This window comes from Carassius auratus, chromosome 36 (genome assembly GCF_003368295.1).
Source record: "Carassius auratus strain Wakin chromosome 36, ASM336829v1, whole genome shotgun sequence".
In the NCBI taxonomy this organism is placed as follows: domain Eukaryota; kingdom Metazoa; phylum Chordata; class Actinopteri; order Cypriniformes; family Cyprinidae; genus Carassius; species Carassius auratus.
In genome coordinates this window covers 12930683-12956963 of record NC_039278.1, presented here as the reverse complement: position 1 = coordinate 12956963, position 26281 = coordinate 12930683, and the positions used below count along the sequence as shown (strand labels likewise).

Genomic DNA, 26281 nt, shown 5'->3' with positions numbered 1-26281 from the left:
AGACATTTAGCACAACTGAGCATAACAAGAACAATTTATATACACTTTAGTGTCATCGTTAGAAATATTTTTTTTGTCATTCTTTTCAAAGTTTCATGGCTTTTGTAGTTATAAAGTTCTCTGATGTTTCCAGATAAGTGCTGTTATCGTTTACTAAAACAAAAACTGCTAAAAAATATTTTCTTGAAATAAAATATAAATATACAGTAAAGATAAGATACTGACTTAAAAGGGAAAATTAGAGATGTTGCCTTGGCAATTAAAAATATAAAATGTATATGACACAGGTCATTGTAATATTACTAAAACTAAACCTGAAATAAAAAATAATCTATATAGTACCAAAAACGAATTAAAAATACAAAAGCACATACAGTTACTAAAACTAAAATTTAAATAAAAAACTAGAAAATTTAAAATAAAACTGTTTACATTATAAAGAATGATAAAAAGTACACAAATATTACTAAAATATTACAGTTTCTGGTTTTCCAGGACCATGTCCCTCAATATAAAAGCTGATAGCATCAACAAATCAGCAATATTAAACAATTATATTAAAAACTGCATTTCTTAAACCATACATAATGGCCAAATTGCTGTGTAAGGTGAACTCAACAGCGATGTTTCCTTTTTCTGCACAGGTAGTATTCTTTTTGGATAGGAGAAAGCATAAAACATGCTGGCACTGCTTAAAATGAGTCACCATATGTCTGCCAAAAATAAACCTGAGCCCAAATTCTGCCTAAGTTCACATGAAACAGTTTGGTTTCTTAATAGACCTTTATTTTATCATGGTAATATTTTATTTACAATACACTTTGAGGAACACAAACGGAAGATTTGAGGCAAACAGTACAGTTTCAGGGAAATGTTCCTGTTTTGGCTCAGTTTGGAAAACAATATCCAGCAGTTAATATAATCCTGGTCGCTTTATATTAGCGCCACTTCATGTGGAACGGAAGGACTTTCAACAATTTTTCAATAATGATGTGACATTATGAGAAGCCTTTCATGAGCGAGGCTGGTAGATTTGAGAGCATCCACTTGAAACATGTTGCCATATTAAGAGTGCACTGCTAGTGACAGTCACGTTCAAGTCCTGAATCTTCAGAGACATCTCATCCAATCACAAATTTGCATACCCACGTTTTAGATCTCAAGACTTCTTGTGTCTCTCTGATTTTTCAATCTTTTTGAATATCAGCCACCAGCTGTTACCCGAAGGTGATATATATGCAATCATGCCTTTATACATTTGTCTGATGTTGTGACTTTGGTGACATAAAGTGTCCTGTTCATCCCTGATTGATTTCTTTAGCTGATATTTTCATTTGAAATGAGCCAATGGTTAATCGACTTGTATCCATTTACAAGTGGTGGGGAAACCAGTATGCTTTAATCGCATAATAAAAAAATAACACTGACTGTGATCAGAGCAATAATTTGAATTTCAGATGGTTTGCATAAATAACTGTGGCTCAGATCCTTAGTGTGTACAATATTCACCTGATCGAGAGAATGATTGCATCACAACAACCCACAAACATACACATACCCATTTCAAATCAAAGGTTTTGCTCCTTATATTCACACATACTGTATATTTGTGTGTATTTTCTCTTTTTCATGTGTGTGTGTGTGTGATTTGTAAGCAAATGTGTGTTGAAGACACAGAAAATGCAACAGTCTTGTCTTAACACCAATTAGGTATAACACCAATACATCTCATGAGCCCAACAAAAGTATCAGAAATCTACAAGACATTCAAAACGGCTCCATACAGCATGAAGTCCCACTTGAACCCGTTTTACTAAAGCGCCAAGTGCTGATTAATGTCGTGCTGAGTCCTCAAGGCCGCGCTCATACAGACGATTCCCTTGCTGTTTTGGAGCGAAGAGCCTTTGAGCGGCTCAGGAAGGGATAAGTTGTACAGATGCAACCTGACGCCACTGTTAGGCCCAGACTGACCCATGCACAGAAGATGGACCACCCGTACCCGTGGTCTACATCACTGGGCAGACCGTAGATGAAGGGAGGGTTCCTGGATAAGTCGTACGAGACACTGGCCGCGTAGGTACACAGTGAGATTGTGCAAAAGATTCCTGTAGGATAAAAAAAAATGAGCTTAATGATCTGATGAACACATGAGAATCCACAAAAGCCATCTGAACATCTGAAGAAAAAACAAAAAAACACTTCATACACTCAACTGCCACAGCTTCAATTACAAACTGAAGGGACAGAAGCTATCAGACTCCAATGCTGGATGAAAAAACTTTATATAATTCATATACTAGACATTTGAGTACATAATGCATTGAATAAGTGTATAGTGCGTCATTTGGGACACAACTTTTTTTTTAACAAATTAAATGGTCTAAATGTATTTATATGTATCTTTTTTGGAATGGTGTAAGACCATCAGATATTCTTCCAGTCATATCGTGGTTCATGTTCGTGGCTTTGGAGAGTGATTTGCAGGGAGGGTGGGATCTTATGCTTTCAAAGCTTGCTTGCTATTGCTAGCCTCTCCAAAACTGCCTACCCTACCTTTAATTCATACTAAACACATTCAGATATTAAATGTATTTTTAAACAGTCGCAAACTTATATAAAAGAAGTAGCCTACTTACCTATCAGATGCTTTCATTTTCATTTTATGAATGAATGCGGGTTTTTGAATGAACTGTTTAAAAGAATGATTTGAAAGAATGATTCACTTACAAAGACAGTCATTTACTGCCTCCTGAGGGTGTAATAATGTAGTAAAAGGTGTACTACATTGTAGGAAATGCAGGAAAAGTGGCCGAAACTTTTAAACTTACCAGCAATTTGAGTGAAAATAGTTTCTACAGCAATTTTTGTAGGTGTGGGTGTGTGTATGTGTGTGTGTGTGTGTATGTGTGTGTGTGTGTGTATATATATATATATATATATATATATATATATATATATATATTTAGACAAGAAAATGAAGACAGAAGGAGATAAACAGATAAATAGACAAGACGTGGGAGAATGTACAAGGTAGACAAAACTTGGAAAGGAAAGAGAACCACCTACGAGAACGTGTGCTACTGGGCAAAATGAGTAACAAGTAGCTGAGCAAAAATGAGGAAAAAGTTAGAGAATAAAAGCGAATAAGCAGAATGGTGTACCTGCCATAAGGAACAGGAGTCCAGACACATGCTGGGTGAGGCTCTCCTCCCAGAAAAACCCCACGGCGGCCACAATGCTACCACACAGCATCACGGCAGCAGCCATGCCCAAGAACCCCGCTGTAATGCGTCTCAGATCTGAACACCGTAGAAAAACACACTGTTTCCATGACTGCCGCCCACATAGCCAACAACACTATACAGCTATGAGTTACACCTTATCTTCAGGAACTTTCACTGAGCTCAATCATTTGAGTTTTGGAGTTGCTTATCACAGATATTGATTTAGTTAGATTTAATTTGAAGGTGATATCACATTATAGAATCTGACTGGGACACATGCATGGAGGATGCAAAGCTTAATTAGGAAGCATTTTAACGAGGGCTGTAATTAAGGCTTGCAGGCTCCCTTAAGACTTGCTAGGTTACAACATCACAGGAGCTAATAAGATTCCTTCCGACAGAAAATGACATTTAACCAAGTTTGTGTACACAAAACAGTACCGTGGGGCACATAATCATTTCGTGGAGATGCAAGAAAAGGTTATGAATACATATTCATGACAAGCCATGTAATAATAACTGCATTAGCATGAGCTGTGTTCTTATCTATATAATGGACAATAGAACCCAATGACCATCTATCTTAAAATTTAAAAGTGTCAGACTGTTTTGTTGTCGTTGTTGTTGTTGTTGTTGTTTTTTACAATAGACAGTAGCCTTTAGTAACGTCACATTTGTGAAACCTTATTTTCACTCTTTGCTATTGCTAGTTGATGACAGACAGCATTTGACTGGTTGAGTCACTTATATTTTTAGACAGTTTTTCCAGAAGAGAAACACTTTCACATAAAAAAACAGCCTTTGCTTTATGTTTTTCTTCAGTTTTTTTATATCTAAAAGTACTTTCATAACAGTTAAAAAGGAAAACTTGATATACTGTAAAAAAAAAAAAAAAAAAAAAAAGATGTTTTTTTGAAGATTATTTGGAGTACATTTTACAAGAAAAATACTATTTAATTCTCTGTTCTTAAAAATTTCCATTTTTAACTTAAAGCGTTACTTGTTGTTTCTTTGTAACTATTTATGAAATTTACTACCCAAATCTTAGTGAAAAATATTTTTACACCCTTTTTTTTCGTTGTACAGATTTTCAGCACATATTTCCCAGGTAATAGTATTTAGAATATTTTTATTTTTCATTTTATCTTTATGTAGATGAGTTTTTATACATGAAAAGTGCCTTTATATTAAGAGCTCCAGCAAGGGAATTATTATATTAGAGATCCCATAATGTCTTCAACACTAACATGCTTAAAATAAAATAAAAAAAACTTGAAAATAATGTAAAAACACACCAGTTCTAACAATTTTAGTTAATTTTCTTTCTACCCAATATATATATTTTTAATATATACTTGGTAAAATCCAGATCCTCAGTACTGTACTTCCAGTTACAATTGCTTCATATTTTTTTTCAATACACACACTGTAAAAACAATTCTGTAGTTTTTACAAAATAATTTTGGCAGCTGTGGTTGCCAGAATAATTTTGTAAAAATACAGAAAACTGTAAACACATTTACGTCAAAAACTGTTAATTTTACAATATAAAGCTGTAATTTACAAACAAGAAAATGTGAATATAAACCAGTAAATTCAACAACACACAAAATTAAATCTGTTTTGTACCTTGAAAATACTGACAACCACCATAATAATAAAGATGGTACTGTATAAGAGAAAGCCACATGAAGTATCAAAGCTCATCACAAGTAGCTTCACCACAAGCAGAAGTATATATTAACATATAGAAGGTGCACATTTATGCAAACACAAAACACCATCATGGTAACACACGTGATACTTAAATAATGCAAAAATCTTTCATTCAACTTTCATTAAGCAACAGAAGATGTAACATAAAGCTCAAATGTACATAACTGATAACAAAAACTATTTAAAAACATGATTATTTAAACAAAATACTTTCAAACGTGGAGTGTCACGCAGGGAATTCTGGGAATATCAGTTTACAGTTTTAGACTGTAAATTATACATTGATTTGTTCTTTTTTTACTTCTAAAAGCTGTATAATTAACAGAATTTTACTGTAAATTTACATTAAATGCTTTGTTAGATCTTTTACAGTTTTTCCCTGTATATAGTACGGGAACTTACTGTTAACCTATTATCAGTTTTTTCCCGTAGCGTTTTTACAAAATTTTACAGTTAAAATTACACTTATTTTTTACAGTGCATATACAATGTGTAAGTGCTATACTAATAAATTGAACTGATTTATTATCATAACCACAATCAAATTACTGTCAAAAACAAATATATTATTAACATGGCAGACATAGCTAGTTTTTACCAGTCATTTTTACATGGTATTGCACTGCATGCTTTTCTCTTTACTGAGCACACTTAACTCCAGCTTGCATGCACTGCTTAATATTCAATGCATATCAAGAGCTGTAGAAGGCGGTGAGGAAGCTTTGGGTGACTTACGTAAGAGGTGCCACTCGTCCTGCTGTATGGTCCTTGTCAGGTTGAGAGGGATGTTCCTGAGTCTAATGGGTTGGGAGAAATGGTACTTGACAGATGTGCATCGGTCTGCAATACCTGCATAGGGATCACACACTGGTTTAACATCCCTGACCAAAGGACAATCTCTGCCCTTCAAATGTAGCTTTGCAAAGATCTAACCAATCAAATCCCTCCCAAATCTTCTGGTATGTGATTTTAGTTGCTCATACTTCATACAATCCTTGCAATGGTGTTGTTGTTATAATGTTTGCACTAATCTTTGCTATTATATTTGTTTTGTTTGTCTTTGCCTGGACGTCACAGCACTGGGCCAAGAACAAGTACAGAGCCAAGTATTTCTGAAACACCCGCCTCTCCGACAGAGTGACCTTCTGTCATTATTTCCGCCTGGGTTCACACCACACCACACAGATTTGGCTGGCATTGTGAGCTAATTCTGAGAGCTGTGTTGAGACTGCAGTGATCATGCACCAAGCCTGAGATTGAGAGTTATACTTTGTTTTGTTTTTTTCTGTAAAAACACTGTCTGGGGTCATAACATGAAGGATGCAGTCAGCCGCATGGCACTTCATTCACTCTGAAAAATGAATCCAGTCTGGCTAGTTCTTATCAGTTCCTTAGAAATGTGTGGGTGAAATTGAAATGTGCCTTCCTTGAACTGACTACATTTTAATTCACAGCCAAGCCAACGAGAAACCTCGAAAATGGCTAGATGTGCACTTCTTCTGTATTCACTGATAATGAATTCAACTCTGTAGGTTTTCTCAAAGTGATATTTTTGCAGCCCTATATGAATACTAAAAATAGTATCTATCTATCTATCTATCTATCTATCTATCTATCTATCTATCTATCTATCTATCTATCTATCTATCTATCTATCTATCTATCTATCTATCTATCTATCTATCTATCTATCTATCTATCCATCTACCTATCACACCATGTGCTAGAACACAGAGATGCAAACATATTTTACAGTTAACGGTCACAATAAATACAAATGTTATTAAATTCAACATAAAAACATGTAAAATTACACACACACTCAATATTTTTCCATGATTTTTTCAGTTTTCCATGACTGTTAGAACGTGTATCTCTTTGTCCTAGCTTATCATGAACAAGCCTCATTAAAATGCAGCTTAAATATGATAGCTATGTGCTATCAACATCAGGGTCATGGGTTCAGTTCTTATGGAATGAATGAACTGGAAAAATGAATGAATGCTTTTGATAAAATCTTCTGCAAACTGCATATATGTATACACATATATTGTTACTTATTGATGTGTAAATCTGTGTTCAGACAAAAGATCATAAATATATATAATCATATAATATTGTAATTAAATGGAATATAACTAAATGTATATAGTATACTCTTACTGATACATATAAACAATATAGCAATCAAGTTAAAAATGATCAAGAGAAATAAAGGGAATTTTGATCTTCTGGTTGCCATGGTGGACTCAACCCCAGCTCTTTAGAATGCCTGTTCTTTGATGAGCTGATTCAGGGACTCACGGTAATAGACTATGTCACAAATCAAAGCCTGGGTGCTGAAGGTCAAGTGATCTGTGTGACTTTGGCCTTGATTTAAATGCAAGGTGGCACACAGCTTCCGCTTTTAATCCTGACATGATCAGATCTCTGTCATCTGTATTGACTGCGACTCATCACTCATTTCCTGTGCCTTTTTTTCACCTTGAGACTTTCATCTCTTTCAAAGGAAACTTTTGCAAAACAGCTGGCTTGCTTGGCAATTTAATAAAGTTTTGTTCTTTTGAGATCTATCATGCATGAAATTGATTTGCAGAAAGTGCTTTTGCAGTAAAATAAACAGGTCAAGAAAGAGAGAGAGAGAGCGAGCGAGCGAGAGAGAGAGAGACAGAGAGAGAGAGAGAGGCAGGTAGTAGTGTCAGCAAAGAGTCCATTAAGCTTAAGTTCAGATAAGTGTCAGAACAAAAAAATATTAAATCAATTTTTCTTTTAGGACACGAGTCTGCATAAGCTTAGCCTAGTATTCATTCACACTCACCTATGTATTTGACGCAACACACCATACAGACCATTATCATCATCATCATCTTCATCACCACTCACAAATACAAAGCCTGTACATTTAACATCATCTGTTAAACAGCCAGAACTACAGCGATGGGAATATTAACGATTCTGGTATGTTTCGATTTATTATGATTCAGTTAACTGCTTGATAATTATGAGATAATTTCACATTTTAATTAAATAGGATAAAATTATTGCAAAACGTCTGTTTACCAAGACGTTTTCCTTTTCTCTTTTTTCTCTTTATAGCTAGACTAGTAATTAGCCATTAGCCAATCATTATAGAAAGAACCCCCTACAAAAATCAATATATGTAATATATATATATATATATATATATATATATATATATATATATATATATATATATATATATATATATAACTATATATACCACAATCAATGTAAATATACCACTTGTCACAACAAGATTCAGAATAACCGCAATGAATCTTGAGTACGCTAACAGCAGCAGGTTAAACTGACTGATAAATTGGTCCACTCAAAAGAAGCAGCTTCATAAGAAGAACCATTTGTTCGGAAATTTAGATACTCTGGTCGCGCTGTGTTTCATAAACTGAAAAGAGCCGGCTCATCTGAATCATTCGTTCAAGAATCGGACTGGATTGTTGGCGCCGTTCTAGAGTTAACTCAAATGAACCGACTCATAAGAGGCATTCGTTTGGAATGGATTACACTAGTCGCGCTTGTGTGTTCGCGATTCAGTGCAGGAAACACTGTGAAACGAATTCACGTTGAAGGAACCCTAAAATAAACTCGAAAGTCATAAGCATACGTTGGTGCTCAGTGCATTTTGTTTTGTTTTGTTGCTTTGAAATGAACTTTCCACTCTCTTACCCTTAGAAATTAGTTTGTCAATATCCCTGTCCATTCCCTGGAAGTAGCATTTCCTCCAAAGTCCAGAGTAGGTGGAGAACAGCGGGCGCCCGCACTCCGTCTCCAAAATGCCCATGCCCAAAATCGCTCTCCAGTTCTCCAGCAGTTCCTCCTCTCGACTCCCTACGTGGATGGGCTTCATGAGAGCCAGGTTGCGCTTCGCGTCCCCACTGTCCACCAAAGGCAGGTGATAGATGGGCATCTCCCTGTTCTTCTGGTCGTTGGACTCCGACCCGTATTGGTCGCAGTTCTCCTTGTGGCTCCTGGTGTCGGTTTCGTACCAGTGGTCGGTAAAGATCGCCGTGACCAGCAGCGTGAGCGCGAGCAGGCTCATGGACAAGCTGATCGCCGTTACAAGAGCCCGTTTCTCCATGTCTCCAACATCCGCGCAACTCACTCAGTCATCTCTCACATAAAGAGTACTTTCCTCGCCGTTTCCAGGAAAAATGCACGGCTTTGAGCAGCGATCTCTCATTACAAGTTGATGAGCGGAGTGTGTCTGTGCGTAGTGTGTGATGTGCGGTAGTGTGGGCATCTATAGGGGATGCGCGATGGCCGTGCCCGTGTTTACCTGCACTCTGCTCGGCGTTTGTGCATCTTCCTTTATCCGCATAAATGGCTTGTCCTTCTTTCCTTTTTTTCCTGAGAAGAATAATGCATCCACGTAGTACAAGATTTCACCGTGCAACTGAACGCGCGTGTGGGAATTTCAAGGTTGTCGCGCGCATACTGTGCCAACAATAGCTAAGGGTGTGTCAAGGAGACAGGCGAGGCGGTTTCCTGCAAGTGCGCGACTGAACTGTTATGATAGCGATGATGATGATGATGACTACGGTTTGACCAGCCAAACATCAATGCAGCAGAAGAACATTATGCAAAGGAAGAAGCAACTCAGACTGCAAAATCTTCTGAAGAAATGCTTAGTATGTTTTAGTAGCAAACACAAAGGTATGTATGGGTCAGTTATGTCTTAGTTATGATACAAATGAAATCTTGTAAAATCAACTTTAAGCCATGTGCCAAGTAGAAAAACAGCATTTGTGTCCATGGTTTCATACTCTGTAAGACCAAAAATAATGAATAACTTTGATAAAGGAAATGGGTTAAAAGACTTATGTTCCTCTTCTATTTGGACGCACTAATAAATAAAGGCTATTTCGATTAGCATTGCAAAATAAATATACATTTTCCATATGAAAATACCTGAGATGGTTTGAAGAACACATATAAATTATACACTGTTGCAATCATGTGCTGATTCTCCTTCTATTTCATCATACATAACATTTCTTTCTGCATTTTATTCAGCAGCAACAGATGCCTTTGTCCATGTAAGGGATTTCCTGAAAGGTCATTTGTTTTATTACTCCTTTGAGTCTTGATTGTGAACTTTCCTTCCAGGGTGCCCTCCGTTGTCAAATATGAATGAAGCAAAGAACACTTAAGAGTTTAATGCTTCATAATGGATTAATGGGCTGGATAATTATGAGTCATATTATCATATGGGCACTATTAATTTTTAAATACCGCCAATATCAGTAGATTGCTACACTCCTACTTAACATGATAATGATATTTCATTATTGAAATATAATGGTTATTGTCAATACCGGTATATTGCAACACTCCTAAATAACACGATAGCGATATTTCATAATGTAAATATCACGGTATATTGCGACACTCAAATTGACATCCATGTACGATGAGCTGCTCTCCTTTGCTCTGTCCACTTATCTGTTTGAGGATGACTCCAGCTTTCTCAAGAGGAGGGATGTAAGTGATCATGTTGCTTAGAAATTAAAGAGATAGTCCACATAAAATGAAAAGCTGCCTAGTCCTAATTTACACTCTTTTGCAAAAACCAATGAATTGTTGCAATTCTAAGATATATTCAAAACCTGAACTACAACCTGAATAAATATAGAAATGTATATGTCTATTTCTATATAAAAATGACTACCAAAGTATAAAGTCCATATACGTTTAAAAAAAAAAAACTTGAACGCTTTGGAAATATTTCTCTTATATTCTACAAGTTTTATATTTCTAAGGTTCCTGTTAGATGTGAATTTAGTGTATCTTGTAAATGTAGTGTTTTCAGCTGGGTGATATTCAGATATCTGTATTGTCCACTTCTAAAATTGACAGTAATTTTCTCGTTCATTTCTCAAGGGCCTTGCACTGTTTTTGAGAATGTATTTCCATGTGACAAACGTTTGTAGTTTGTTGATGTTTTGTTAATGATTTGCGGTTACTTCATAAAAGAGTTGAAAACAAAACAGTGATTGTTAACCTGATTTTGCCCCCCCTCCCCCCACCCTGATTGTATATAGATAATTATATCCATTGTAATTAATAATGTAATTTAAAAACATAAAAAAATAAAGGCCAGCAATTTGTTAAGAAATTAAAACTATTATGTTTTTATGAAGGTAAACTAAATTTAATTTAACAAAAATTATGTTATCTTTATTTAATTGAATTGGTTCTGTGAACACAAAAACTCCTTGTAAAGTGACTTGATTAATAATGTTATAGTAACTTCGAAGATTAAGTCAGTATTTTCAGTTAAAATGACCTACTAACAGTTACTTTCAAGAAGGATGTTTCTTTAACTCATAATTATTATTATTATATTAACTTATCTGGTTTGACAGTATACATTTAAAAATCAATTACTCTTTATACAAAAAGTTTGTTTTTTTACTTTTGAAAATGTAATAAATAATATTTCCCTTGGGAGCATTTTATTTACGTTTTTATTTTATATTTAAAAGGTTTTTATAATCCATTAGACCTGAACAAAAGCAACTTTTCTTAACAAGGTCAAAATATATTCATATGAAAACATTTGTACATTTTGACACGAGGGGGGTAGGGATGAACTCAAGCGCAGACAGGGATGCACAAAACACAGGATTTATTAAGGGAAAAAGGGGAAAACAAAACCCACGAGGGCGAAAACAATGACTAGGGCAGAGACTAAATAACTAAACAGGACTGGGTTGATGCGATAAACAAAGACTCTAAACACTAACTACTAACAAACACTCACGGGTAACACAACGACTTCTTCAAGGGGTAACAATGATACTATTTCTCACAAGCTAACATGTAGAAACACAAATGTAGAAACAATGAACCGCACAAGACAGCACACTAGGGGATATAAATAAGAAGTCTAATCAAGACACAACAGGTGGCACAGGTAAGGCAATCACGGCAAAACTAGGATAACAAGGGGGGTGGGGCAAGGGAACGAGACAACACAAGCACATGGCCCAAAGACAAGGCCATGTGCTTGTACACAAAACACGGGTCTGTCATGATCCTGCCTCAAGACTAGAGGAAAGTCAGGACATGAAGGCAGAATCATGACACATTTATATGCATCTGTTTGCATTAATGTCAGACTGATATATATGGATCAGGGTCAAATTTGGTCATTTTACATAATGTATTGTAAAAATGTTTTTATAACAAGGTAAAAATATATAAGCTTTATATGCATTTCTGCTATATGAAACAGTCCAAAGTTTGCTTATTTTACATAATGTAGTGCACATTTTCTCTCTCTCTCTCTCTCTCTCTCTCTCTCTCTCTCTCTCTCTATATATATATATATATATATATAATAAACAATTTAAATAATAATAATAATAATATACATAATATATATTAAATAAAAGATAAAATATTACACTGTAGATAGAGCCATCTATCATCTACTTATGTAAAACCAATTATAATTTTTTAATAAATATTAAGAAACTGATAACTAGCTGAGTAGAAAAAAATGGTGTAGAAAATATGAGGATCTCAAAATGAATGGTCATTGAATAAAAACCTGAAGAATAGACTGGAAAACACATCTAGAACCGCCAGAAAATAATACTTTTCTAAGCTGTACAGGAGAACAGTATGTGCTTTGGGATGTTTGATAACTGCCGTCATGCTGAGACCTTGATCTGTGCCAGTGCATGCTTTAATAATCAGTCAATAAACTGCATCCTGGATGTGTGCCTGGCATTTGAGAAATAAATTAGACTGAATAGTCCTGGCTCATAAAACCTTCATAACAACCACATGGTGTAAGTATTCAGAAGCTCTCTCTTGGCACACACTCCTCTGTGATTCGGAAATAAATAGCGCTGAATCACAATCCTGTCTGAGCTGCAAGAGAAGAAGATGGAGGAAGACGTATGAGACTGTTTTGTAAGTCACAACCGCATGGAGAATCCTGACAACTGTTATTTTGTCAACTGTCTGTGATTTGTCACAATACAAGAGATATATGTGAGAAAACAGACCTCAAACTGCCTTGTGTAACTCCTAAAATGAAGAAAATGTATGTAGAAAGCCACAGACATCACTGTTATCATTACATACAAACCATAAAAATAATGTTAAAAGAGAGAAAGAAAGAAAGAAAGAAAGAAAGAAAGAAAGAGAAAGAAAAAACAGTGATTTAACAGTGAAGGAACATTTCTGTACACAATCACACTGAAAATCACACTGGAAATAGGAAGGGAATGTATTTAAGGTCATCATAATCAATTACATCGTGCTTAAATTTTTGCCTGCACTATTAAGCATGTTTCAAATAAATAAATAAATAAATAAATCAAAATAAAAAATAAATAAATAAAATAAAATAACAATCTCTGATGAATTCCTGGTTTCTCTTTTTGGTACATAGTCTTCAGTTTTCATGAGTTTTCACTTTCCTGTGAAGTCATGAGCTGAACTTCTCGCAAGAAAGGTTAGTCAGTGACCGAGCTAAACTTCTGCTTTTAATGTGATATGTTAAATTAAGTCAAGCTAAAAAACTGTCATTAATTATTTGAAATAGGCTACAAATTATACATTTATATGCTCAATCAAAAGAGTATATTTTTGATAAAAAGTTTACTCTGCACTGTCTAATATTAACATGTACATAGTCTATAAAATCAAGACAAAGTAGCCTATCAAACCAGTGTCACTGACCATATTCAAACTTCAAAACAAGAAAATGAATTAAGGAAAATGCCATTCTAATATATACTGTGAGAGTATTTCAGACACGAGTATTCATCAGAAGCAGGTTGGTCATCTGACACAACCCATCCTCCTCCTCTCTTCATCCTCCCATTCCAGACATTCTCTCTCATTCACTCTAAGCGCAGCGCATGCGCACTCAGCTCACGGGAAGCCATGTTAAAGTTAGTCAACTACTGAGACTGAGATTCCCTTCTGACGCCGTATGTTTCTTTTTTTTTCGGGTCTTCTCCTTTCGTCCGTGTCAGGGCCCCAGCAAATCTATCACTGATAGGCAGAGGCCGGAGTCCCCACGATGAACTCTAGTTTCGATCTATCCAGGCGAAATCCACAAGAGGATTTCGAGCTTATCCAGAGAATAGGCAGCGGGACCTACGGGGATGTTTACAAGGTAAAAATGTGTTTTCTACAAACAAGGCCTATATTTTGGACGGTGCAGTCCATATGTAATGGGCCAGATCTTTATAATAAATTCGGAGTGAGGCATATGGGAGTTTAAATGTTCTAGATCTGCAAGCATAAAGATTGTACTTCTCTTAACTGGATTGAGACACTGATCACTTTAAGGTGCCCTCAGTCATTTTTTTTTTTGCGAATTATATATATATATATATATATATATATATATATATATATATATATATATATATATATATATTATTTGATATATTTATATATTTACATTTACAGTCAACTAATTGAATGGCACTATGAAGAAATATAATTAAAATACATTCATATAATATGAAGACTAAAGATCAGTCAGTCTTCTTGTAAAAGCTGTATTATTCTAGATGGAGTGGGTCCTTCATGGGCACTGGCATGTTGACATCACATGACCGGACCTGTCATGCATTTTTTGCAGTTACTACTACAAATCAAATACAAAAATAATGTATTTACTTTATATTGTGCTTTAGGAAAGGCTGACTGGACAATAAAATCAACAGACAAACAGGTCAAAATAGCTATGCCGTTTGATGTATAAACACTGTACCAAAAATAATGTCCACTATGTGTCTAGCCTAATGAAAAACATCAATGAAAAGGAACAAACAAAATCTACTGCTACAGTTGTAACAAATAAGACCAAAAACATAGGCTGCGTCAGAAATACGTATAGCTTCTAAATTAGTAGATGAAAAGCATTATGTCCGAGTTCATAGTATTCATAAAACATTAGGTCGGAAAGTACTCTGGTTTTGTCCTATGTGAATTTCAGCCTTTCAGGCAGATATTATGCATATTCAGACACAGCTTTATTGAGTGCATCTTTTGTACATTTAAAAAAACACAGAAATAGCATCAAAACACTGATCTGTCAAACTCTGTAAACATTATGCGGTTAAGACACACTCAGTTGTACTCTACAGCCTTTCATTGCAATATATATTTACACATTTTACATGACTTCATGTCAACTTCATTCCCAGCACTTCTGAATGAGTATGATTGAATAACATTATTGTGTGGTTTTGTTTCAGTGGCGCTCCCATGAGTTGTTGCAAAATTGTGCAAGACATGACAAATATTTGAGGAAGGCCTTGTGATATCACTGCTCAAGTCTGTGGTTGTCACTGAAACTAACACAAGCACTGCAGACAGCTGACCAGTTGGTCAGTGATGCTGTTGTCCAGAGCATTTAACTTGAAAGATGTTACAAGTGGTGTGAAATGTGCTGGATTATCTGCGGCTTTATCCGAGTGTGGCTTAAGCAGTGTCACCCTGCAAGACTTTCGTTCCCCTGTCAGTCAACGCTTGCACATGGCCAACTCTTTATGTTTTAAGACCTAATGAATGGTATTTAGTCTGCATCTTCAAGCACAGCATGTTAACTCATACTTCATTTGTCAGAAGAATAACATTGCTTCATCTGATAGAGCGTGTTGTAGGATTATGTAAAAGATAAGTAAATTCTGTTTATGCTGATTGGAAGGGTTATAGATAACAGATAACAGATTATGTTAGCTACTGTCTGGTTTAACAGTATTGAGTGCAGCTACACGGTTATTTACAGTCTTTGGATGTTTTTCTTTGATAAGCAACTGTAATCTAGAAGGTAACCGAATATTGTAGATTGCAGGAGACGGTGTTTGAGAAACCCACATTGATTGACCGCTATTCTGAATATTGGTGTGTATGTGGGCTCTTCAGTCTTTGTGGTGGTCTACTGTAATTAATGCTGTTTTTTATTGAGTCTGTCATGCAGTATTTCATGTCTAGGAAGCTGTGACCAGAATTTGTGGGGGGATTTTTTTAAGTGTTTGCAGATTTGAATGAACTCTTAATTGGTTTTATTGGTGCATTTAGTGGGATATGAGTGTATAATATGTATATAAATAAATGCCAACTTTTATTAAACTCCAGGTAATGATGGGGATAAAATATAATAATAATTTAACATATAATGTGCAGATGCTTCTGATGAAATCTGGAAATTGTCCTCATGAACAATCATGAACAAAAAATTGCTTAAATTAACGAAATTATTGATTTTATTGAGAACAATTGTGTTTTTGAAACTCTTAATGCATAATCAAAATGTCATAACTTGATCTTCCAATGAAAATGACAGACTTCTTTCTAGTGGCGTTTTTTCAGACTTTCATTCATTTTAGTCGCTCAACTTTAAAGGGATAATTCACCCAAAAATGGAAATTCTGTCATCATTTATTCACCCGTTTATTCTAAACATGTACAGCTTTCTTTCTTCTGTGGATTCTTTATGCTTTCCTTTCATTCTTTTGTAGAACACACATGCACAAAATGTTTTTTTAGGAATATTTTCAACTGTTTATCTCTGCACAATGAAAGTATGGCAATATTGGACCCCACTGACCGTCAAAATAGACAAAAATAAAAACACCGATACATTTTCAATATCCTACCGTGTTTTGAGAAGAAATAAAGCCGTACAGGTTTCAAATTACATGAAAATGATTAATAAGTGAGAATTTTTTGGGGGGTGAACTATCCCTTTTTACAAAAGTAGACCAGGACAGTATCTTTGCAGTTAAATACAAGCGTTTTCAACAGGTGTTTCTCCAGGTTGGTTTGTCTACTGGGGCTGTTTGTTTTTTTTAACAGTTTGAAGTGATTTTGTAGGACCTGAAAGCATACAGAGAGATGTAAAGTATTGATTGAGCAAAGAAGGTAAGTATTGAACAAAAAGCCTGCTGCATCATGGGTAAGGATATGACTAATTACCCAGCGTGATCACTTTATATTGAATTTGTGTCAAGCCTTGGTGGGGCTATTTTGATAGTTCTGTGGCCTGCCTGTATTCGAGTGGTTTTGTATTGATTCCATTTATGTCTACGGTCTGAGGAATCGCCAGTGAAAGATGGAAAGATGTGTATGCGTGAGGACAAAAGCAAGAGTGAGAACCTCATCGGTTAAAGAATGAATGCAAGTCTTCACTGTGGCGGGAGGTGTAATGCATTGTGATTGAGCTGAGGCAGAATTGACTGCTTCTCTTTCAGAAGGTTGCTGTGCAAAGACGATTGTGTAAGCAAATCTCTCGCACGACACTGCGTGTTTGTGGCTTCTAATGAGTTATTCCTGGCCCCCTTTAGAGAGTGATTTCTTTCTCTAGTTGGAAGTTTGGCTTCTCACTGCATGAGTTTGCTCGGCCAGGTCAGGCTAAACAGTAGTTGTGAATGCAGGTTGATTTCGGTCCAGACACTCAAATGCATTGGCTAGTACAAAACAGGAGATGTTAGTTCTTGTCAGCAGAACAAAATTTGCTTATTTCTAGCGTGCGAGGTTTGATTTCACTTATGTTTTGATAAATGGACAACATTAACATTGTTAGATGCACATAATTTGATGAAGTCAAGTTATATTAGTTTGCAGTTTTCCTTTGAAGTGAGATTTTTTTTTTTAGATCTATTCAAGAAACATACGTCCCAGGCCTTGGGTTGATCTGACTGGAGCCTTTATTGTGGATTAAAGTCACAATTCTTCTTTTATTCGGTTAATCTCTTTTCTCTTTCACAACCAGGAAGTTTTGTGTTGCCCTTAAAGACAAAAACCAGTCATCCTGTCATTCCTGATTGCAGTAGACACCTTCAGTCACACAGATTACACAGGAAGATGGTTCTCCAAGTGGCCTGCATTGTGCATTTGTGAAAACATTCTGACAGGATGAAATTCAAGACGATAGAGTTTCTGTGATTATGTGTGCCCTATGTGCGTAGACCCGCTGTGCAGCTGATGTGAGGGCATTTCTGAATTGACTTTGTCGGGAAAAAATGATCATTAATTATTCACCTGTTTCAACAGCTGGGCACTGCTCCATCCTGTAATAGTATCATGCTTCAGAGATTGGTATCGGCCAGTTTAGGGACAAACACACAATCCCTGACTTTCAATAGTCCTGACTATTTAAATATACTCCGATAAATAAGATATATCTAGAATTAACTGGAACAATCAGATCTAATATTGATTTATCGCAAGGAAATGAATTGAACCATGTAAGCTATCAGTATACCTAAATCTTACAATTCTTTTATGTACCTTGCTGATACTGTAGTTTTATTCTCTCTTTCTGACATGTTGAGTGTGTGTGTGTGTGTGTGTGTGTGTATATATATATATATATATATATATATATATATATATTAAAAATAAATGTTTTCTATTTTAATATATTTTAAAATATAGCCTAATAATTTCTGATGACAAAGCTTCATTTTCAGCAGCCATTATTCCAGTCTTTATTGTCATCTTTTTTTATTCATCATTATATGATGAATATAAAGTAGAAAGAACAGCCTTGACATTTTTTTGTGACTTAACTGTCACTTTTGCATATTGCATTAATGCAAAATTATAATTTCAATACCAGGTTTGTATGTTTTCACTGGTAAATACAATTTATTATCTAATGACGGTAATCACTTTGCAGTAGTTTCACGCGATGCTGAAGTTAATGAGCATGTTTGATTAAGGCAACGCATGTTTCATAATACAGATATACTACAGTGATATTTCATCTGTCTGTTATTGCAGTGGAAAGAGTCGTGCTTTTTGGGGTTATTCATAATCTGTTGAAAGTACCTTGTTTATGCTCTTACACTTTTAAATGTCATTTTAATGTTCGATGGTTGAAGGGTGAGTGGAATAATGTCATCTCATTTTACCCAGTTTACAAAACAAACGAAAAACAAATGTATTATTGCAATCATAGAACAAGCCTTTCAGTGATTGTTTACAGCAACGGAAGTTATACCCCATACCTAAATTTAAAATCTAACTTAATAAATTAATAAGTAGCAAATTGAGGTAAAAGTCATAGTTAATAGCTAGTTTATAGTAGGAACTGGTCCCCAAACTAAACTGTGACCAAATATTCATAATATCAAATATGAAATATTAATTTAATGATTTTGGAAGTGCTTTGCTTTTGGTCCGTTCTCTTCCTCAAATAGCTTCTTTGATTGTCTGTGAAGCATTTCCATGCCCTTTCTCTCTTGTTTTAGTGACTGTGCGTTCATAGGGATGTCATGGCTAGATGGGCAACCAATAAATATTAGTCAGAGAAAGTCACAGACCTCAAACCTTCTCCCTGAGGAAACCTTGAAACACCTCGCAGGAGTCTCACAACATACCCCAGCCATCACACATTCTTTCTTTCATCACTTTTTGCAGGAACTAGCTGTCAACACCTTTGCTTACTCTCATGTGTTTTATGCCTTCACACCCTTTATAAATTCACAACAGACTGGGTTACATGGTCTCTTTTAATAGAACGTCCTTGCCATCTATAGCCTACTTTTAACTAGCCTTGAGATTTCTCTATATTCAGGAGACTAGAGCAGTTTCAATCTCGCCACATCCTTTCAGTGAGTAAGCAGAAATAAAGATCTGCATGATAGAGTGGTCAGCTGTTCTACAAATGCGGCCGTGGAGAGAAATTGTATTCTCCCATAGTGAGCATGAGCGACTAATACTCTACCATTGTTTGGACAAGAATGTGATGTACTTAATTATGTTGGTAGGAGAATTACAGCTAGACGTATTAGACCGCTAATCACCCATGTTGTGGTAACGATTCAAATGTGCACACTATATTGTTGATGGGAGACACAGAGGAGGCGGTCGTCTCAGTTGTACTGTAGTTTCATAATCATGCTTTAGCAAGCCCAGGCACGCTCCTGTCTCCTGATGCATTATGTACTCTGCGTTTAACTGCAATACAGCATGAATAATGAATCCGATGAAATGTTTGATAACACCAGCGCAGGAAAGACATTAGAGAGGAAAACGGGTTGTTTATCGGAGGTCAGTGCCGCATTGGCACAGTAAATTGTTAATACAAGGCATCAAATTTGCCAGGCAGTGCAGAAAATGATTGGCCTAGATTCGACTGGTTGGGGGCCAAGCTTGCAGTGATTTATCCACCTCTCTGTAATTAACTGGCATTGCAGCAGCTCGCTGCCCCACTGCGTGCTACACGTGTGCAGGTGGAGCGCTGGGGTGTTGCTCTGCGCCTCTGTTGCTGAGGAAAAAAGGGCATGGGAGAGTGCCTATGTGAAACTCAAAGGGTTACACTCAGGGAGGCTGGGTTTTAGAGGGATAGTTAGACCCAAAATTAAAATTCTATCATTTTGTCATCATTAACAATATAATAGTGTGATTATTCAGCTCCAGACAGTTCAGAGTTTGATTTAGTTCAGTTCAATAACACAGTGCACAGTTCATTCATTATGAAGTTAAATTCAGCAGTAAGCTGAATATCTTTTAAATCCCAAGCAAACCAAAAGCGGCTGTGCTAAACTCCATCAGGTGACAGAAATGGAGAGGGAAAAACATGGGAGAAACCAGGTTCAGTCCGAGGGTAATGTTAATAATAATGGTTACTGTGAGGCACTTACAATGAAGTGATTGGGGTCAGTTTTTTGACTGTTTAAAGGTGCTCTGTGTATGTTGTTGACTCTACTAAAGATGCTTTCAGATACTTGTTTATCTGAAAAACAATGCTATAGTCAGTTATTCTCCTTTGAAAATGTGCGTTCTGGGCCAGAATGTCGGTCTCTGATTTGGTTTGTGAAACCTGTCCACTGCCAGTTTACCCAATTGTATTTCGGTACCCAGGGTTGCCAGTTGACAAAAAAGAAACAGCGTATTTAATTTAATTCATCGTCAAGTGCGTTTTTCTTGTTGGTGTCATCAAACTGGCAACCTCCATTTGCAAATTATGTGGAGGATGAGTCACGATTTTATGCACTTTTTTTTAATCCAATACTTTCATAAACATCAGATACGGTCATGCTGTTATTGGTTGGTTGGTTGGTTCCCACGATCCTTGGCTTTCACCTTTCTTCGGCTGGTGGTGGGCTCATTATATAGGATCATTACCATATCATTTTAAACCACAACAGACAATATGATTTGCCTGATTACATGGCGAGGTATTGACCACTGGGCCTGGATGCTTGATGAAGTTATTGATCAACACTTATCTGCATCCCCTCACCACATAGAAATAAGCCGATTATCCTGCAAAGGAATTATACTTAGCTTTTCAACCAGATTTTTTTGCTTATTAATGAGGTTTTGTTAAAATAAAAACCTTTAAACAGCTTGTGAGTTATAGGAAAATTTTAACCAAAACTGAATGCTATGTCATTTTTTTTGTCATCACACAAAGCTATCATATTGATTTCAGAAGAGTTGCAATATAGTGCATGAATCAATTGGACTATGTTTATTATAGCTTTATGGTATGGTATTATGGTATCTAACTGTCCATTAATTGTAACCTCATGGAGATGTGCATTTCATTAAAAAGTTAAATTTTGTTTTTGTTTCTAGATAACATTCTTTAATTATATATTTAGCCGTGTTTTGTACTGATGTTTCAAAGCAAGCATGTGATGTTATTGCTGAAATGACCCAACACTAAATGCATCTCATACATGTAAATGTGACATACCGATCACTCTGTGTTTATAATACAGGTTAAATTTCATTGCCTCATATCTTTGAGCTGAAAGGATTCAGCATGTGGGCTTCCTTCAAAGCTGTTCGCAATAGGAATTTGAATATATGGCGGAGAATCATCAGCCTTCTGGAGGGGAGCTTTCAGTTCTTTTTTAACATTTTTGACATCTCGCACAATCCTGGCGAAGCTGTATTGCTACTGACATTTTCGCCTAAATTGCGGGGTTTGTCTCTGTGTTTTGCAGCATCCTTTTCAGATCATATCACTTAGCTGCTGATGTTTTTTTGAGTTGTTTTCAATAAGCAATTTTATTTTTGAAAGATACTGATTATTAATTATGCATTAGAGTTCTTCACTCCTTCTGTTTGTTGACTGCAGTACAGATACAGTTACTGTCTGGTTTAGACCAAAATAGATGCATTTAATTAAAGGCAATGGAATCATGTTATATGAAAACATGTTGTTGATCAGAACATGTTATCAAAATCAACTAGTCATGAGTTTCCAGAATGGTTCGTTGACTAATCAGTTTTAAGGAAGCCATGGATAATTAGGCTTTGTTTGGGTTCACACAATTTAAAAAAATGTAATAGTCACAATAGCGAGATTAAAATTTTGAGATTAAAATGAGATTAAAATGAGTTTACATCACACAAGTCTGAGTACATTTACAGTACAAATTAATGCAAAATGAAAACACCAAAAGTCAAAACTTTAGATTCACTTGTTGATTAGTCTGTTCAATTTAGAAAACAAGGTACAGAAGCTGTCACTTAGGACTGCATGATTAATCAAAATTAAATTTCAAAGGCGATAAATCGTATTTAGGCAGAAGCTGCGACTGTCATGCGTAACTTTCTGTGAAGCATGGTTCTATGATCAGCGGTAAGGCTCCATCCCAGGAGATGCCTATAATAAGCTGAATAAGCAGAAGATTTAACTGCTTTCATTAATTCAATGTGATAAATAATCACAGAACAATGACAATATATGGTTTATCGGAGTTTGTCTTACTGGAATTTTTATTATTATAAAGTATATAATAATGCAATGCTAATCGACATAGCGGTAATCACTAGAATACTATGAAATATGTTGCGTGCCTTATTCTGTGTTAGAAGCCACATACACTCGACTGATGTTATGAAGTGAGTTTGGAGTGAAAACATGTTGTTATATGTGGTATTTACATGTGCTCTAAGATGGAGCAGCATTTACTACACAGAACCGTAGTTCACTGAGAAGCTACACAAACAGCTTTCATAATCACAGAATGATTTTTTTGATTTCATAATCACTTGATTAAATCGTCTGCGATTGTGAACGTGATTTTTGTGTAGCTTGTCAGTGAACTACTGTGCAGCCTTACTTCCCGATACCTTTTTTAGATAATAAAATGTACCCATGGGTAAATAAGGTACAAAGCTTTTACAACTTTTTTTTCCAGAGCATTGGATGACCCATCCTAAATCCTGGATTTTAGATATGATTTCACATTTAGTATTTTAACCACTTTATTTTTTCGGTGGTTGAACAGTTCTGCTCCCTGCAGTCCAAATAAACTGTCAGTAAGAATTGAGACCCTTTTATTGCAAATGTTATGATACCTGATGCTTTTTTCAGACAGATTTTTTTTATCAAAGTGCAATTCATCTGTGTATTGTTCCTGTGGGACACCGTCTGCCTGCTAATACTCGGCTCAGTCTAGCCCCACCCCCTGTTTTCACTGCTGCCAACGCCTAGCTGTCAGATCTCACGCTGTTGCTAGGAGAAGGAAAAAATAAAATACTTTGACCACTTTGCCGATGACTTCTTAATTGAATCTGGGCTGATTTTGTCTAATGTTTTTCCTGCTACCAGGTCGTGATTGAATAATGTCATAATGGTCTGAACAACAGTGTTTTTTTTTTTGTTTGTTTTTTTCTGTGTGCAAAAATTAGTCTGGCCATTGGTGTGGATATTAAAGCTGCTATATTTTTCTCCATCTTGATCAGTTAAGCAGTGGTTGTTTGTATTTAGGTTTAAAAGGTGATGAAACTTTCTTTAAAATTATAAATATCTGTGCCTCTGCCCATGTGACTATTCAGATTTGTGGCTCTGTGAGCGTTAATCAGTGGTCTTTTAAAAACCTCAAGAAAATGCAAAAGTATGGACAGTCTGTATTGACAGTGCTAGCAAACATCCATTCGATTGTATGTTTACCCTATTTAAGCATACAATTTAGTTGTAGGCAATATTTAAAACGAAACTATTGAAAATCAATGTTAATGAAAGGCTTTAAGCTAATTCTTACCCAATCAGCAGACCCACATGGAATCTGTGCAGCCCATTTGCATTTATTTTTTGGCTGATTTCATGATGGTTTTTTTTTTTTACTACAATTAAGAGTGAAGTACTCATTTTACTATGTTTAAGATTCATTGTAAAGATTTTTCCAGAAAATGCAAAAGTTTTCTGTAAAATAAGGGCAGAGTCTTTCAGATGAATAATAGTTAACATTAAGAGATCTGTTGAGTAAGTGCTGTTTGTTTTTCTCTTTCAGGCCCGTAATGTCACTACAGGTGAGCTGGCTGCTATCAAGGTCATTAAACTGGAGCCAGGTAAGAAAATCACTTTCCCCCCACATGTACACACGTTGCAATCTGAGCCCCCCACCCATACATACATACATACATAAACACACACACATGTATATATATACATATATGTGTTTATGTCATTAGAAATACATTTTACAGTAGATTGAATTTACAGTTTTAGTAGCTTTGGTAGCTTGAGTTAGGATGCAGAAGTAAATTTATGTTCATTTTATATATATATATATATATATCACATTAACACATTAATAACCAAAAAACCTTGGTTTTTGGATGATTAGGCCACGTCAAGTGCCAACATTATTCAAAAAATGACTGAGTTCAGCTTTAAGAGTTTCTCTAATGGAGGATATGCCATAGTTGTTGACATGAATTGACCCTTACTGATGCGGCTGTGGGGGTATGTAAGACAGAAACGGTTGGGAAACATTGATTTAGGAACTGGTATGGTGAAGTGGCTAAAGCTGAGGCCTGCGTGGAGTGAGCCTTGAGCTTTTACCAAGTGTCCTTGAGTGAGGCATTTAACCTCAGGTTGTTCTAGGGGGACTTTACCTAGTAGATGGATAATAGCATTTGCTCTTAGTCAATAAAGTCCTTCGGAAAACTCATTCTGTGTTTCTTCCTTGTTCATGTTGGCATTGGGTAATTGTTTACTCTAGAAATGCAAATCAAATAATTGAACAAGTTTAAAATGAATTCATTACAAAAGTGCTCTAGATGCGTCGGAGTGGCCAAATGTTTGAGATGGTATACCATCAGTTGTGTCCAGATGCACGATTGAGGTTTCATGCTCTGATCAAGGCAATCCCATATTATTTGTGTCAGTGAAAAAGCTTTTGATATAAAACCCAGACCAAAGCAGAAGACGACATCAAATGGGGTCTGGGGTTTGATACGGTTTGACAATATTGAATATCACTGTCACCGTAAAGGATGTACCTGTTTTATCCACTAGCCATCTGGTTTGATGAATGACATCTTCTTGAGTAAAGGAAACCAGTGGAGTGCGACTTTCATTTTGATTTTGTAGCGATTCTATTTGTGTGCTGTTTTGCTGTGCCAGCAGTAACTGCAGGAACAATAGCAGACCTCAAAGACCTTTTTTGCTGGTTTGAGATAAAACCCACAGCCTTCTCTTTTCGAGGGTGAAGTCTCACCAGCAAGTTGTTTCTTTCGATGTCCAAGACAGTTTCAATAAATGAAATTACAGGAATTACAAGAACAAGCAGTACCTCAGTTTCCATGAAAACCACATTAAAAGTTGGAAAAAGTGTGTAAGTGCCTTTGGGAAAATAACATTTTCAGGCACTGAAAAAAAGCATAATCTTGTTGAATTCCACTTCATGGTTAGAATGTTTTGTTAAGATTACTGTCTTTTTTTTAGTAGATTATTATTGTCTATACGTGTGTACGTACGTGTGTGTGTGTGTGTGTGTGTGTGTGTGTATATATATCAGACACACACACACTAACTGGCCACTTTATTAGGTAAACATTGGTAAAATGGTTTAAACAATGCACAGTTGGTACTAAGGGGCCCAAAGTGTGCAAAGAAAATATCCCCCACACAATAACACCACCATCACCAGCCTGAACCGTTAAGACAAGGCAGGATGGATCCATGCTTTCATGCTCTTTAAGCCAAATTCTGACCCTACAATCTGAATATTGCAGCAGAAATTGAGACTCATCAGACCAGGCAACATTTTTCCAATCTTCTCTTGTCCAATTTTGGTGAGCCTGTGCGAATTGTAGCCTCTGTTCCCTGTTCTTAGCTAACAGGAGCGGCACCCGGTGTGAACTTCTGCTGCTGTAGCCCATCTGCTGAAGGGTTTGAATGTTGTGTGTTCAGAGATATTTTGCATACCTTGTTTACTGTTACTGTTGCCTTTTTATCATGTCTAACGAGTCTGCCCATTCTCCTCTGACAGCAACAAGGCATTTTCATCCACACAACTGCCGCTCACTGGATCTTTTCTCTATTTCGGACCATTTTCTGTAAACCC

General features: G+C 35.9%; 2 protein-coding genes across 7 annotated transcripts in view; one reads left to right on the top strand and one right to left on the bottom strand.

The window, feature by feature from the left end:
• Positions 1-1632: 1632 nt before the first annotated feature.
• LOC113055303 (transmembrane protein 178A) lies at positions 1633-9906 on the bottom strand. The gene is made up of 4 exons (XM_026221496.1): positions 8646-9906; positions 5676-5789; positions 3162-3299; positions 1633-2105 (listed from the first exon to the last, which is right to left on the bottom strand). The coding sequence occupies exons 1-4, from the start codon at positions 9055-9057 to the stop codon at positions 1864-1866; spliced, it is 906 nt and encodes a 301-aa protein (XP_026077281.1). The 5' UTR covers positions 9058-9906; the 3' UTR covers positions 1633-1863.
• Positions 9907-13856: 3950 nt separating this feature from the next.
• Positions 13857-26281, top strand: part of LOC113055300 (mitogen-activated protein kinase kinase kinase kinase 3-like) — a 56340-nt gene continuing 43915 nt past the window's right edge. For 5 of the 6 annotated variants that reach the window (XM_026221491.1, XM_026221492.1, XM_026221489.1 and 2 more), the window contains exons 1-2: positions 13858-14118; positions 24221-24278. In XM_026221491.1, coding sequence (XP_026077276.1) covers positions 14023-14118; positions 24221-24278 — 154 coding nt within the window. In that variant the 5' untranslated portion in view covers positions 13858-14022. Of the gene's footprint in view, positions 14119-24220; positions 24279-26281 lie in introns of all 6 variants that reach the window. The other variant, XM_026221486.1, reaches the window with a different exon arrangement.

What these genes read in the sequence shown, in the direction of transcription:
- LOC113055303 (XM_026221496.1), bottom strand. Translation starts at nt 9,057, where the DNA reads ATGGAGAAACGGGCTCTTGTAACGGCGATCAGCTTGTCCATGAGCCTG. An exon ending in TGACAAACTAATTTCTAAGG is followed by an intron (nt 5,790 to 8,645) that starts GTAAGAGAGTGG and finishes ATCCCTATGCAG; the next exon opens with GTATTGCAGACCGATGCACA. An exon ending in GGACGAGTGGCACCTCTTAC is followed by an intron (nt 3,300 to 5,675) that starts GTAAGTCACCCA and finishes TACGGTGTTCAG; the next exon opens with ATCTGAGACGCATTACAGCG.